This window comes from Bubalus bubalis, chromosome 2 (assembly GCF_019923935.1).
Source record: "Bubalus bubalis isolate 160015118507 breed Murrah chromosome 2, NDDB_SH_1, whole genome shotgun sequence".
Lineage (NCBI taxonomy): Eukaryota > Metazoa > Chordata > Mammalia > Artiodactyla > Bovidae > Bubalus > Bubalus bubalis.
In genome coordinates, this window is record NC_059158.1 from 184300637 (window position 1) to 184316299 (window position 15663).

A 15663-nucleotide genomic window follows, 5' to 3' on the forward strand; every position below is an offset into this window, starting at 1 on the left:
TATACGTGTGTTGCATATGTGTGTTTTTGAGTGTGTGTAGTATTTTTGGAAGGAAATGCCCCAACCAAGTGGGCACAAGGTACAAGAGAGGGGTACTTTGACTTTATATTCAACCGAACTGTTTAAGGGTTTTTCTTTATTGAGAACCCTAGTATGCAGGTCAGGAAGCAACAGTTAGAACTGGACATGGAACAACAGACTGGTTCCAAACAGGAAAAGGAGTACGTCAAGGCTGTATATTGTCACCCTGCTTATTTAACTTATATGCAGAGTACATCATGAGAAACGCTGGACTGGAAGAAGCACAAGCTGGAATCAAGATTGCCGGGAGAAATATCAATAACCTCAGATATACAGATGAAACCACCCTTATGGCAGAAAGTGAAGAGGAACTAAAAAGCCTCTTGATGAAAGTGAAAGTGGAGAGTGAAAAAGTTGGCTTAAAGCTCAACATTCAGAAAACTAAGATCGTGGTATCTGGTCCCATCACTTCATGGAAAATAGATGGGGAAACAGTGGAAACAGTGGCTGACTTTATTTTGGGGGGCTCCAAAATCACTGCAGATGGTGACTGCAGCCATGAAATTACAAGACGCTTACTCCTTGGAAGGAAAGTTACTTAGCCAACAAAGTTTCGTCTAGTCAAGGCTATGGTTTTTCCTGTGGTCATGTATGGATGTGAGAGTTGGACTGTGAAGAAAGCTGAGCACCGAAGAATTGATGCTTTTGAACTGTGGTGTTGGAGAAGACTCTTGAGAGTCCCTTGGACTGCAAGGAGATCCAACCAGTCCATTCTGAAGGAGATCAGCCCTGGGATTTCTTTGGAAGGAATGATGCTAAAGCTGAAACTCCAGTACTTTGGCCACCTCATGTGAAGAGTTGTCTCATTGGAAAAGACTCTGATGCTGGGAGGGATGGGTGCAGGAGGAGAAGGGGACGACAGTGGATGAGATGGCTGGATGGCATCACTGACTTGATGGACGTGAGTTTGAGTGAACTCCAGGAGTTGGTGATGGACAGGGAGGCCTGGTGTGCTGCGATTCATGGGGTCGCAAAGAGTCGGACACCACTGAGCGACTGAACTGAATTGAAGTATGTATTACTTTTGTAATTAAAGAATATTAAATTAGTTAAAAATAAAAGTTGTACCTCTGGGAACATGTACACCTGCCTGGAAGGAGGAGGGTGTAGGGGAACAAAGACACTTGGGTGTAACAGAGAGAAACTGCCCCTTAGTTTTTAGACTAATGGTTAACTACAGAGTCTTTCTCATCTCTATCAAATATTTACTGGAAAGAGGACTGTACTTCCCCAAGTAGAGGGGGCTTCTTGGGGGCAGGGGTTAGAGATGGCCTTCCTGTTTCCTCTGGGCCTGAGGTCCTGGGGATGATACAAGGGTCTGGGAGATGAAAGAGACTGGTCCCTTTTAGGATGGCCTCAGTGGGAACTGGTACCCAGACAAGGCTGCTGAGTCCCGGGACATCCTTAACCTCTTTATCGCCATCAGAGACTGGGATTCCCCTCACTCCTGTTCCAAAATCACCACCCACACTGAAAAATAGAGACTGCTACAGGTTCCACAGCAACAAATTAGTCTAAGACTCAGCCCCCTTCACCCATCCGTAGGCTGCAGGGAGTGTGTATGTGTGTGTGTGTGCATACATATGCATTCACGTAAGTATACTGGGGATTATCACGTTGTGGAAGAAATCAAGAAGGGGATAGGGAACAATAAACAAAGATGGGTCAGAAGTGAGCAGGAGAGAAGCCAAACTGTCCAGAGCTCTCACCAAGCAGAACTGTGCATAAAGGATACCATTTCACCCAACAATCTCACCACGGGGCATAAACCCTGAGAAAACCACAACTTAAAAAGACACATGTACCCCAACCTTCACTGCAACACTATTTACAATAGCTAGGACATGGGAGCGATCTAAATGTCCGTTGACAGATGAATGGATAAAGGACTGTGTTACATATACAATATGGAATATTACTCAGCTGTAAAGAGGAATACATGAGTCAGTTCTAATGAGGTGGATGAACCTAGAGCCTATTATACACAGTGAAGTAAGTCAGAAAGAGAAAAACAAATGTTACATATTAACATGTGTGTATATGGAATCTAGAAAGATGGTACTGATGAACTTATTTGCAGGGCAGCAATGGAAACGCAGATGTAGAGAACAGACTTGTTGACACAGGCAGGGAAGGAGAGAGAGGGACGAATGGAGAGAGCAGGCTGGACACGTGCTCACTACCGCATGTAGAATAGACAGCCAGTGGGAATTTGCTGGGTGACTCAGGGAGCTCAAACCAGTGCTCTGTGACAAACTGGAGGGGTGGGCTGGGCTGAGAAGTGGGAGAGAGGCTCTCGAGGGAGGGACATACGTTTACCTGCGCTGATTCATGTTGGTGCACCCAACGTTGCAAAGCAATTACCCTTCAGTTACAAACAGATGCATTAAAAAAAGAAACTAAAAAAATAAAGGACACCTACTGTGTGCCAGGTGCTGCACTAGCTACTTTATCTCTTATCAGCAGATGCTGCAAGAGTCTTCCACCTACGGTTGGCTCCCAGTAAACATCTGTTGCTGACTCTTAGTCCAGTCGTCTGACAAGCTAGTCTCTCCTTTGCAGAGATGAAAAGTTGGGACTCAGAGAGGTTAAGCAACGCCTGTCTGACTCCAAAGTCAGTGTCTTCTAACCGCATTGAATGGTTCCTGGCTAAGCACAGAGAAGCACCTTCAGGGACAAGGTGGCGGTGTTTCCATCGCTGGGGAGCGCAGAGGGCTTATGTATATGTGCAGATAGGGAGGGATGGGGTTATTGAGGGGAATGGGAGGATGAAAGGCTACTTTTATGGAACCACAGACTCACAATGACAATGCTATGCAAAGCCCATTTGTAAGAAAATGGGCTGAGGCATACAGATCATAGCAAACATCCATTCGGGTTACCACGGTGTTTCTCAAACCTGGTGATTTTGCTGCCCTGCCCTGGGGACGGTTGGCAGTGTCTGCAGACGTGTTTGGTTGTCCCGACTGGGGATGGTAGTGTTACTGGCAACCAGTGGATAAAGGCCAAGGAAGCTGCTCCACATTCTATAGTACATAGGACAGCCCCGCAACCGAGAGTTACCGCTTCAATAGTGTGGGGGCTGAGAAACCCTAGTCGAGCTGGACACTGGATAATTGGTCCTGCTGTGCCTCTAACTCTGAGATGATCTCTGCCCCAGATGAATGTACAACCCTTTAGGTTTGCAGAGGGTGCGGAAAGGGATGAAGAGGGGAAAGCAAGGGCTTTGCAGGCAAAAGGTCCTGGGTTGCAATCCCCTGACTGGCTGAGTGACCCTAGGTAAGTCACTTTACCTCTGTGACCCTCACTTTCCACATCTGTACAGAGTGGGGGTGGCTAGCTCCTACATTCCCTCCTTTCAAATGAGAGTGCAAATGCGGTGCTGTTTGACAACTGGGAAGTTCTATGAGAAGACAATATGTGATGTCATTGACTGGTGGGTATCATTATTAGGAAGGTGTCAATTGGATGTCAGGTAGGTAAAGATTTGGAAAGAGGAGGAAGTGACTCATGTCGGTGTAAATTGCAATCAAGCTCCATCCTTCTGACTGAAGCAGGAGACACAGCTCCTCCCATCTATGGCGACCCCTAACTCCAAAATTCCCTGCTAGGGTACCTGCAAATCAATCTGCCACCAAGGAGCATCCAGGCTGGTCTGGTTGGTGAGGTCCTGCAGCTTGGTTTTCCGCAGCGGGTATCTCCTGGTAGCCACTGTGGGGTCACTGGCTATGAGGGTCCTTGGGGTGGGCTTATGGTTGGTGATCTGGTTGGTGCTATATGCCCGCCGTCGCTGGGAGAGGTCTAGACCTGGGCAGGAGTGGTGACAGAGAAGCAAGCCATCAGGGTGGAAAAAGAGAGAGTGGCTTATAGACCCCTTGCCTGCTTGGATACTTCTTGAGGTTTCCACTGCTTACCTGTTGGGTTGGGAAGATCCCCTGGAGAAGGGAAAGGCTACTCCTCCAGTATTCTGGCCTAGAGAATTCCATGGACTGTATAGTCAATGGGGTTGCAAAGAGTCAGACACGTCTGAGTGACTTTCATGTTCACTTACCTGCTGAAACATGTGCGGTCTCTCACCTCACCTGGCATCCAAAGCCTTGCCTAACCCAGCTCTAATCTATCTGCCCAGCCACTCTTGCTACTCCTTTTCCAGGCATCTGTGCTCCAAATACACCGGCCGTGTGTGTGTTCTCTAGCCACAACACCTCGACGTCTTAGCTCAGGCAGTCCCTGCTGCCTGAAATCTCCTCTCCCCACTTCTAAGAACTGGTGCCCTCTTTATGTCTTTGCTAATATCCTCTGCCAGATGTCCCTTTCCCTGGGATTCCTACAGTTTGTTAAGCTTTCCTATGGTCCTTGTCACTCTGCTTTCTAACAGAATTAAGGACAATTGTGTCTTTCTCAAAGTCAGAAGGCTTCTGAGGGACAGGTGCCACGTTTGAGCCATCTTTGCTTCCCATTCTGTGCTCAGGACCTAGCCTTAGTAGGTGATCAGTAAATACCCTACGGATGGAAACTAATGCCATAAAGAAGTTTTGGAGGAAGATGGATACAGACTCTTTATCTGTCCTTTACCTCTTTCAAGTTCCATGAGCTTAGTTAGCTGAGTTGCTAAAATTCTCCAAGTCTCAGTTTCCTCGTTTGTAAAGTGGATGTAATAGTAACCCGCCTCTGCAGCGGCTAACCATTCACTGAGATTGTTAATAAGTACTTAGCACATAGTAGGTACTCAGTAAAAATGTAGCAATCATGGCTTCCCTGAAGCTGAAGTACAAACAGCAGCCAACTAACCGGGATTGGGGGTGGCGTCTCCGCTGGACGGCTGGGCGTCTTTGGCCTGTCTCGGGTTGAATGGTGCCCCCACGCTCCTGACACAGTCCCTGCTGTCTGGGTTGGGCTCCTCGTCCTGTGAGTGGTAGAAGACAGAGCTGCCAGACTCCTGAGAGTGCAGCATGCTGTATCGTCTTCTCTTGTCCTGGAGGGAGGGAGAGAAAAGAGGACTTAGAGTGAAGCTAGGTGTCAAGAAGGACATCCAAAGGGCAGCAAGGGGTGTGAGAGGAGATGGTGGAGGCTCCACCTTTGAAGAACCAGAAAAATAGGCAACGGTTTTGCTTGCTCGGGGAATTTAGGCAGACTGCTGTTTAAGGCATGATGAATGGAAATGGCTTTTCATATCACTTATGCTGTTAATATTTATAATTATATTCTTTGTTAAATTAAAAGTGTAATTCTAAATGCTATTACTGTCTCCAAATAGATAAACAAAAACAGCAGCGTGAACTATCTGTTGCCCTCATTCCATTCCCCATGTTATAAACTATAAAAAATATAAAGGTTTTTGTGGCCACCTTGTATTACAAAATCTGGACCATATTACTTACATTTTGTCAGTAGCTTGAATTTCACACTTAAAACATTTTGGAAATCTTTCATATCAACTACTCTTTTAAACATTTGACTGTACGATACTGTACCACCCCTTATTATAAAGCATTTGCTTTGTGGCCATTTATGTTTTTGCCACCATAAAAAATACTACAATAAATTCTTGGCCATAAATCTATTATATCACTTTTGTTTCTATGTATTTGACTCTTAGATTTTGCTGGGTTGAATAGTTATATATGTCTAATTTTATTAGTTATTTCTAGAAGGCAATGGCACCCCACTCCAGTACTCTTGCCTGGAAAATCCCATGGATGGAGGAGCCTGGAAGGCTGCAGTCCATGGGGTCACTAAGAGTTGGACATGACTGAGCGACTTCACTTTCACTTTTCACTTTCATGCATTGGAGAAGGAAATGGCAACACACTCCAGTGTTTTTGCCTGGAGAATTCCAGGGATGGGGAGCCTGGTGGGCTGCTGTCTCTGGGGTTGCACAGAGTGGGACATGACTGAAGTGACTTAGCAGCAGATTGCCTTTCAGGAGGGTAAGTCATAATCACACTCTTTACCCAACAACTCTTCTAGTAGGAGGAGAAAGCATTGCAAGTCTCGTGCGTTAGGACAAGAGAATGGACTTGATAATCCCTGCTAGTAGTAGTAGTCTGGGGATGACCTACTACCTCCCAGACCTCCAAGAAGGATCTAGTCTGTGCAAAGTCTTGACCAGTGTTTGGTTTAGCATGTTTTCTCTGCAGTTGAACACCCCACTCTCCAGAATACACTTAATATTACTGACCATGGTTCTTAGGAGATTCCATATCTTTATAACATCTGAAAATTTCAAATGAAATCCTAACTTTTCTTGAAAGATTGGAAATACATTTAACACAAGGTCTACATTCTTCCATGGCAAAGCTTTGTTAGACCTGAGTAGGGGCTGACAATTTAGACAGGATGTGTGAATTGATGCTTTTGAGCTGTGGTGTTGGAGAAGACTCTTGAGAGTCCCTTGGGCTGCAAGGAGATCCAACCAGTCCATCCTAAAGGAGATCAGTTCTGAGTGTTCATTGGCAGGACTGATTTTGAAGCTGCAATTTCAATACTTTGTCCACCTGATGTGAAGAGCTCACTCATTTGAAAAGACCCTGATGCTGGGAAAGATTGAAGGCGGGAAGAGAAGGGGATGACAGAGGATGAGATGGTTGGATGGCATCACCGACTCAATGGACATGAGTTTGGGTGAACTCCAGGAGTTGGTGATGGACAGGGAGGCCTGGCGTGCTGTGGTTCATGGTGTCACAGAGAGTCAGACACGACTGAGGGACTGAACTGAACAGAACCGTGTGGTCCTGTTTGCTATATTCCTCACCACCACTCATTTCCTCTCTGTCAGGAATGTCTGCTATCCTTCATGATATTTTCCCCTTCAATTTTTATAACAAGTTCATTTCATTCATTTTATACCTGCCCAGTCCCTCTGGGTATTGAGTTTGTGACTCTGGTTTAAAAAGAAAATAAGATGACAAATCCTTTAAAGGGGAGTTGAGAGACTTACTAAAGAGCAAAGAGGGAAGCTAAGTGAGAAAATAGCTTTCGGGCAATCTTCTACATTTTAGCGTTTAGGTTTCATCTCCCTTTGAGAAGCTCCTCACTTTTATCCCACTTCTGCCACCACATACAACAGAATTATCCATGTTAAGAAGTAAAACACAAATTCTCCTAAGGACATATGGCTGGATTAGAGTGTTTGGGGGAAGGAAACATATAAGTGCTGTTCTAAACTGAATTGTTCATCGAATATACCCATAACCTACTTTGGGTCAATGATGTAAAATGCATGTTCTTGGGCCTTAGCTGCTAAGTTTTATTCAGTAGACCTGGGTTGGAGCAAGGGCTCTACATTTTAAACACGTTCCCCAAGGTCTTCAGCTGCAGGGGACCTAGAGAACCACAGACTGAGATGGTAGCATTTATCCAAGCAGTGCCAGCCCTTGACTGAATGCCTACGGCCTAACAACCATACCCCACAGCAGTAAACCCAAATCCAGTTGGCTCCTGGCTGCCACAAATAAACAGTCTTTCCAGCCAAGGATGGCCTTGTGGGCAGGGTTCTGGACCCCCACCGACTCCTAGAATTTCTAAAATACTTACAGTTCTGGGATTGGAGATGTATAAAGAGGCATCACAGACAATGCCATACCCCACCAGCCGTTCTCCAGGGAAGAGGGAGCTGGTGCTGACAGGTGAGATCAGGACCTCGGTGGTCTCAGGGAAGACCCACTCCACAGTCACATCACTCAGGACCGGGGCCATAGCCTTCTTCAGGGATTTGACCATCTGTTGGGCAAGGTCAGAACACAGGTTGGGGGGGATGTGTGTGTGGGGATATGCACACATGAGGAGCATGAAGACCATGTGAGCATGAGGAGGAGTAGCAGAGAGGAAGTGACAAAGACCTTGGGGCGGCCTGTTCAGCGGTGAACGTGCATCTGAGCGTCTCAGGCTCCTAGAATGTCAGAGCTGGAGCAGATCTTTGCTGTCACCTCTAAGCTTAGCATTTTATAAATGAGAAAAACCCAAGACTCAAAGTAGGATTATGATGAGTCAGGGGCATACAGCAAGTTGTGTCAAAACATGGCCCGAATAGTGATTTTGAGCAAGCCAATTTGTCTTCCTGGGCCACACACCTTCCTGGGCCCCTTTCTGTTAAAGGGAGTTGGTAATTCTCCACTCTCAGTGTAGTTGAGAGGACTACTTGGGATACTGCATTTCAAGTATCTGCCACAAGACAGGTGTTCAATAAATGACAGCTAGTTTAGCACTTAGTGGCTTAGCATCCCCTAGAGTGATTTCCTCAAATGTACTACAAAGGTGGAGGAAAAATGATATGGGGAGTATGGCAGCTGTAGAGATGCACTTTCAATCTTTCCTTTGAGACAGAGTGTGCTCTTTTGCTGCAAGGAATACAGTTAGATGGCAGTCTCCACATGCAATGCCTCATCTTTCAAACCAAGAGAGCACGGCTCCCTGGAAGCTCCAAGGCAACAAATGAGCGCTGCCTGGCCTTTCCACCCAACACAGATGACCTAATGGGCAACTCTTGCTCCAGAGATCCCTGGTGGGTTGGTTAAGACCTTGCCAGGCCCGCACTGACGTCTGAGGCTCTCCCTGCTCAATTCTGTTTCCCTCCTTCCCTTTCACAAGTGCTGCATCTGCACATGGACTAAAGAGTTTTCCTCCCTGTTTCCTCTTCCCTTCCACAGATTTTAATCCCTCAAGAAACCTCTTGCTCTTCAGCTTTCTTGTTTCTTGTCCCTGGAGGATATGGACCAACACAGAGACTCTCTAAGGGCTGGATTACTTGTGCCAATTATACAGGACATGGAGAGAAGACTAATTGCCTTGATTTCTTCTGGGCCCTTTAGATTCTTCTGAGCCATCTTTTATCATCATCAGGAACACATCCAGAAAGGACCCCAGACACAACTCATATCCAAGAGGCAATGATTCCTTTGACAGCCCCAATCCAACCCACCCAGGATGAATGGAACATATGACCCAGTGGATGGAGACAAGGGCATCTAATGTCCTGCACTAACTCCAGAAATTGCCCACTCTGTGCCTCCGCCTGTGATTCTCCCTGAGGTGCAATGTGGCCTAGTGGAGAGCTCAGATTTGGGGTGAAATCTAAGTTCCACCACTGAGTTGCTGTGTGGCCAGTCTGGGCTTCTGAGGTTCCAGCACCAGAAAAGACTGAGGTCCTTCTGCCTACCTTGGGTTGCAGCCGCTCCCCCTCCTCCAGGAACTCAGCACTGCCCTTGGACACAGTTGCCAACCCTTTCACCAGTCTGTGGCAGACGTTGGGTCCAATTCCAAAGCTATAGCACCTGGGAGAGGAGGAGAAAAGAGACTGGTACTTCCCACCCTCTCTGCTATTTTGTCCCCTGATAGGAAAGGGGCAGATCATGAGCTATCTCAGAGCTGGCCCTGGCTTCAGGCAGAGGGTGAGGGAAAAGGAAGAAGGGCATCCAGGGACACTCATTCACACATGGACAGCCCATCACCTCCCACCCCAGTGCAGAGCCAAAGCAGGAAGGGCTTCCTCTGCTGAGGCTACTCTTTGGGACCTGGATGCAAGGTCGTGAGCATCTTATCCTTCCTGAACTGTTGTGGGGAAAAGGTAAACTTTGAAGTCAGCCACACCACCAACAAAGGTCCATCTAGTCCAGGCGATGGTTTTTCCTGTGGTCATGTATGGATGTGAGAGCTGGACCATAAAGAAAGCTGAGTGCCGAAGAATTGATGCTTTTGAACTGCAGTATTGGAGAAGACTCTTGAGAGTCCCATGGACTGCAAGGAGATCCAACCAGTCCATCCTAAAGGAAATCAGTCCTGAATAGTCATTGGAAGGACTGATGTTGAAGCTGAAACTCCAGTACTTTGGTCACCTGATGCAAAGAACTGACTCATTTGAAAAGACCCTGATGCTGAGAAAGATTGAAGGCAGGAGGAAAAGGGGATGACAGAGGATTAGATGGTTGGATGGCAACATAGACTCAGTGGACATGAGTTTGAATAAAGTCTGAGAGATGGTGATGGACAGGGAGGCCTGGCCTGCTGCAGTCCATGGGGTCACAAAGAGTTGGACACGATTGAGCAACTGAACTGAACTGAACTGGACACCACCCTGGAAGCAAAGCACTGGAGGAATGTGGGTCCTTGCTTTTCCTTCTGGCATTTTCCACATTACCCCAGGTCTGGCATCCCCAGCCCAGGGCAGCCCAGAAAAACCGAGCCCTAGACCTTCAGCCTGTGCCCACCTGGTGGAGAAGGCGTGGTTTCGCACCAGCTCCAGCACCTTCCCGGTGTTGTTGACGGCGCCGTCTGTGATCAGGAAGAGAAGCCTCGGGCAGCCTCGGAGCACTGGCTGCCGGATGACCCACTTGAGCGGGGAGAGGATGTTGGTGCCACCCATGTCAGCTCGCATTTTCTGGATGCTATCACAGGCCATGGCCAAGTTCTCCTACAGAGAAAGGTCGAGGGCAGGGAGGTCGTCCCCAGGGTTGTCATATGGCATGGAGACACCCAGAACCCGGAGGATGAGTCCTTTGTTGCCCTGAATTTTAGTTCAGCCCCACTAGAGTTGACTCCTCTTCCTGGTTTCATCTCTGCCCCACGTGCAGGAAGAACAGGTGGTCATTTTCTGGTGTGAGGTGCCTAATAACACCATCTACCAATGCCCCAGATTCCACCACTCATGATGTATTAACTCGCTGTTGCCCTTTCTTTGTTCCTCTTTAAAAATGTAAACATCCCTGGAAAAGGTAGCACATTAGATCCTGATTGCTCAGCACAGAGGAAGTTTCCTTTTCTGATGAGTGAGGCAGGAGGTGTGGTGGAAAGACCAGTAGTCTAGAAATCTTAAGACTCAAGTCCTGGCTTGAGTGTGGCACTGAATTCCTAGGATCCTTTGAGGAAACCATTTCCCTCATCTGGGCTTCAGATTTCCACCCTTGTGGGCCAGTACTGTGAGACCCAGTTGGCCAAGGGTTCCTGGCATTGGAGGGATGCCACTGAGCAAGGACAGATTCCTGCTGGATGTTGCATCCTCCTGATCCTGACTCAGGAAGAAGCTCTTCCAACATGCACACTTGGAGTGATGGAATATATCAAAAGTCCTCAAATGTATATGTACCCTTTGAACCAGCAAGACTAGAAATTTATTCCAAGGGAATCATTAAGGATGGATGCAAGGCCTTTGCTGCAAAGATGACTAAATAGAAAAAAATGGGGACGACTTAAATGCTCAACTGTAGGGGCTTAGTTAAATAAGTCACAGTCTATCTGTGTAGTGAGATACTAGGCAACTATTGAAATTATGTTGCAGATTAATACTTACTGGCATGGACATATGCTCAGGATAGGCTGTTCTGTTAGAAAAATAGGTTATACAGACAGTATGGGAGGTCTAATCCTATCTTTATTGAAAATGTGTGCAAATGCTTAGAACAAGAAGGGATTTATACTAAGCTCTTAATAGTGTTTTTTTTTCCTCTTTTTTCCAACTAATGATGGGAGATTTTCAAATTTTTCTTTTCAACCATCTCTAGATTTAAAAATCATGGGACAATCAATATATATTATTTCTGTATTGAAGAAACCCATAAAGAAGTTATTTTTAATTGAAAAGGGGTTCCTATGTCCCTCTTTTCTCATTTCCTACACCTTTTCTCCCTCTTTCTCTCTCCTTCCCTCCCTTCATTTCTTCCTTCCTTCTTCCCTTCTTCCATCCATCCCTCCATCCTTCTGTTCCTTCTTCCCTGTGTCTAGACCTGTATAGGGACACACCCTCCTCCCCCTTCTTTTTGGCCTTGCTGCACAGCTTGTGGGATCTCAGTTCTCCAACCAGGGATGGGACCTGGGCCACAGCACTGAAAACCCAGAATCCTAACCACTAGGTCACCAGGGAATCCCCTAGGATGCTCCCGTTCTGAACATCCTGCTGGGGCCAAGGTCTTCTTGTTCCAAATTGTGCCTTGTGGTTTGGAAATCTTCAGAAATCTTAAGATTTCTAGACTAGTGGTCTTTCTGCCACACCTCCTGCCTCATTCATCAGAAAAGGAAACCTCCTCTGTGCTGAGCAATCAGGATCTGATATGCTACCTTTTCCAGGGATGTTTACATTTTTGAAGAGGAACAAAGAAAGGGCAACAGCAAGTTAGCACGTCGTGAGTGGTGGCTGTGTGGAGCTGTGTGGAACACCATGCTCAGCCCCCTTGCCCATCTATTCACTCCTCTGCCCCTTGCCATTCACGCCTTCACTCAACCTTGCGTGAGTCCATCATTCTTATGAGAGGGAGGCTTCAGCGGGTGGGAAGCCTAAGGTACCCTCTTCCTTGTGCTCCCTCGCTGAGCACACCCATACTTTGCCCCACCTGTTCCTTATTTTAGGGAGGGGGAGGTCAGCAGATGGCCTGCAAGGGGAGAACCTCCCCTATGGTTCTCTGCTCCTGGCCTCACCAGCTAGGTTCTCCACGGGGTTAGGGTCCTCTGAGGGCAGGCCTTGAGGTTACCTCCTTTTTCCTTTTCTTCCCTTGCCTCTGCTCCTCACCACCCAACCCCTCTTCGTCCCAACCATGCCCCCTCCTTACCTCACTGTAGGTCTGACTGGAAGGGAAGAGGGTTTTAAATGTGGATCCAAACCCAATGACATTGAAGAGGCAGGTTGGCATGAGGCTCTTAAGAGCCACCAGCATGGCATCCTAATAGGGAAGGAAGGAACTTTTAGGATTCCAGAAGGGGTTCTTCCTTTGGTCATTACACAGCAGTGTTCTCATACCAGCAGAGAGGCAGCCTCCAAGGGAACCTTTCGCCCTCTGCCTGCACCCGATAACGCTTCCTCCCCCAGAGCAAGAAATTCACTGATGCTGACCAGAGGCTGGGCCAAAGCCATCATCATAAAACTCCTCATCCGTGTAGCAAGTCTGATTTCTCAAAGCCATTCTATTATAGTTTGCCAGTTCCATTTCACCTCCTACTGACCCTGAGCGGTAAGGAGAGCCGGAAGTATGCATTCCTTTCCACCAAAACAAAATTGACATCTAAGGGAGACACATGGCCTGGTCTCGCTGGCCATGGAACAGGCTTCTGTCTGGCTCTCATCCAGGGCCTCATCAGAAACCGCCCCCCACCACTGTCATGAACTAGGGCTACATTTCTTAGGGAGAGTCTCTTTAGCTCATCTGTTGAATGCCCAGAATGTATTTTACATGCATTATCTCACATAATCTTCACAATAATGCTTTGAGGCGGGCACGATATCATCCTCATTTTATTCAAGAGAAAACTGAGGCACAGAGAGGTGGAGTGACTTGTTTGTGAGCATCTGGATTGTAAATTAGTGGAGCCAGGACTCAAATGTGTCACTCTGACTCCAAGCCTGTGAACATTAAAGGGTCTGACCCTATTTGACTAGGCAACACCAGGAGACCTTCATCAAGGTATATTCTAAAAATAATGACGCAGAGAGAAGGTGGTGATGACAAGCGGGAAAATGATGGTATTGATGATGAGGAGGTTATAATGCAATGATCAATGTCAAGCAATCACTATGTGCTAAGCACTTTATATTATCTCTTTTCATCTCTATAATATATATTACAGCATAGTGGTTAAGAAGATACACTTTCAATCTCACCTTTACTAACCTGACCTTGGGTTAGTTATGTTATTTTTATGAACTTCAGCATGCCACACAGTAGAATATTCAGTAAATGGTTATTATTACTTACCCTATCAAATACATATTAATAAAAATACCTCTATTTTACAGATAAGGAAACTGAGGAATTGCACTGGGCCATAAAACCTAAAAACAGGGCTGAGGCTTTCAAAGCACAGCACTGAGATCTTTAGTCATGTTGGTTCTGCCTTGGCACAGAACTCGGGAATGAGGGGCTTTTCCCCACCCTCACAGAGTTTATTGATGGCATCCCAGGGATCTCGGCATAGCTTCACAGAAACAAACTGTTATACTCCAAAATCTAGAAGCAAACAGTTGCAAGTAGATCCTGGCAACTTTCACACCATATGGTCTTTCAGGCTCCACAGCCCTGCAGCCCCTCTCCCACCCCGCTTTGTAAATATTAACATCACTGTTCTGTCCCTCTCCTTTTATTACTTGTGTCAATACATTTTGTTTTTCTGCAAAAGAAGTCAATATCTGTTTATTTTTTCATTAGCTGCTAATGTGTATTGCTGCTAGCAGGAGATTCTGCTGATCCATATAGACTGTCTCTGCTCACACCTATTACAATTTTTAAAGCCATGTTTTTGGCAGCAATTGGTAGCTGAAGAAGGAGACCAGCTGCAGGAAATTAAATTGGCTGAACTTTGCCTTTTGGCGTGACTGTTTAGATTTCTATTCTCTCTTATATCCCGAAGCCTAGCTTTTCCTAAAACTTCAACCTAATGGGCCACCTAAAGACTTAAGCAACCCCAAAATGGCTTCCTTGTCAATGGGGAAAGGGACATGTGGCTTGAGTAATTTCTGTGACTTTTTCTAACAGGGGCACATTTAGCAGAATGAGTTGTGCCAACACAAAGCCATTTGTGAAAGGATGACCTTGAGCTCCCTGAGCTGAACTGGAAAAGAAAGCATGAGTGACTCCAAGGGGAAAGGGACTGAGACACGAATCAGAGCTAGAGAAAGCTATTGTCAGGGAATTCTGACAATAGGTCTTTATTCAGGAACTGGATTTCCACTCATCAACAAACTCTGTTGAACTGGTAGTAACTGCCTGGAACACCAAGCTAAGAAGGATATACAGATTGAGACCAGGCTCAGCATTGAATAAAATGTCATGGTCAATTATATTTTTATTTTTAAATGAAACAGAGATGAATATTCTTTAATGATAAAAGGTATAATTCACAAAGAAGATGGACATCATAAACCGTTAGACATCATGGTCAATTATTGATGTCTGTCTGGACTTGGGAGAGGGGAATGGAATGATGTGTGACATATGCTTGCCCTCCCTGAATGAATCCTCCCTTCTTATGGAGAATAAATAAAGCCCAGAGTTGAGAATCAACTTGTCCAAAGCCACATAGCAAGTCTGTGGCAGAAGTGACCTTGCAACCCAGGCATTGCTTTTCCCACAGAGCTATGACGCAAGAATAACAATCAGAGAAGAGAGGTTTTCTTAGTGGAAGAGTCTGTATAATCCCCTGCCAGCAATGTAAGGAAAATGAGCACCAAGTCAAGATCCAGAAGGCTTAGGTTCTTGCACCAGCTCTGTGATGTTGGGAAGAACACTTAGCCTTCTGTGAACTCAATTTCTTTACTTGGAAAATGGTGGGGAAAGGGGATTAAATACTCTCTAAGAGATGTTTTAGGTATGTGATCCCATGATACTCTAGAGTAGCTGAAGAGATGTCTTACAAATTGGTACAGCTGTGGAATGGAATACCCATGGCCACACAGGCTTGCCGTGTGCTTCAGCACTCTAGCACTGTGGACAGCTCCCCACTTTGCTGCTTGCCTTTGATGGTGGGCAGGGGTAGTCCTGCACCTGAGTGTCAAGAGGCCTCAAACAGGAACTTGGATCTGATGTATGACTGCTCTGTCATACTTCAAGAGCAAACCCAGTCATGGCAAGGCCGAGGAGACAGCTGCCGTCATGGATCCCACTT

At 46.3% G+C, this 15663-nt stretch overlaps 1 protein-coding gene across 3 annotated transcripts in view; it reads right to left on the reverse strand.

The window, feature by feature from the left end:
* The window catches only part of VWA5B1 (von Willebrand factor A domain containing 5B1), a 60437-nt gene that overhangs the window by 20453 nt on the left and 24321 nt on the right, over positions 1–15663 (reverse strand). For 2 of the 3 annotated variants that reach the window (XM_025278815.3, XR_006549064.2), the window contains exons 9-14: positions 12618–12728; positions 10287–10489; positions 9239–9353; positions 7618–7803; positions 4873–5056; positions 3698–3888 (exon numbers count right to left, since the gene is read on the reverse strand). In XM_025278815.3, the coding sequence (XP_025134600.3) occupies positions 3698–3888; positions 4873–5056; positions 7618–7803; positions 9239–9353; positions 10287–10489; positions 12618–12728 (990 nt within the window). The remainder of the gene's footprint in view (positions 1–3697; positions 3889–4872; positions 5057–7617; positions 7804–9238; positions 9354–10286; positions 10490–12617; positions 12729–15663) is intronic. The other variant, XM_044938181.2, reaches the window with a different exon arrangement.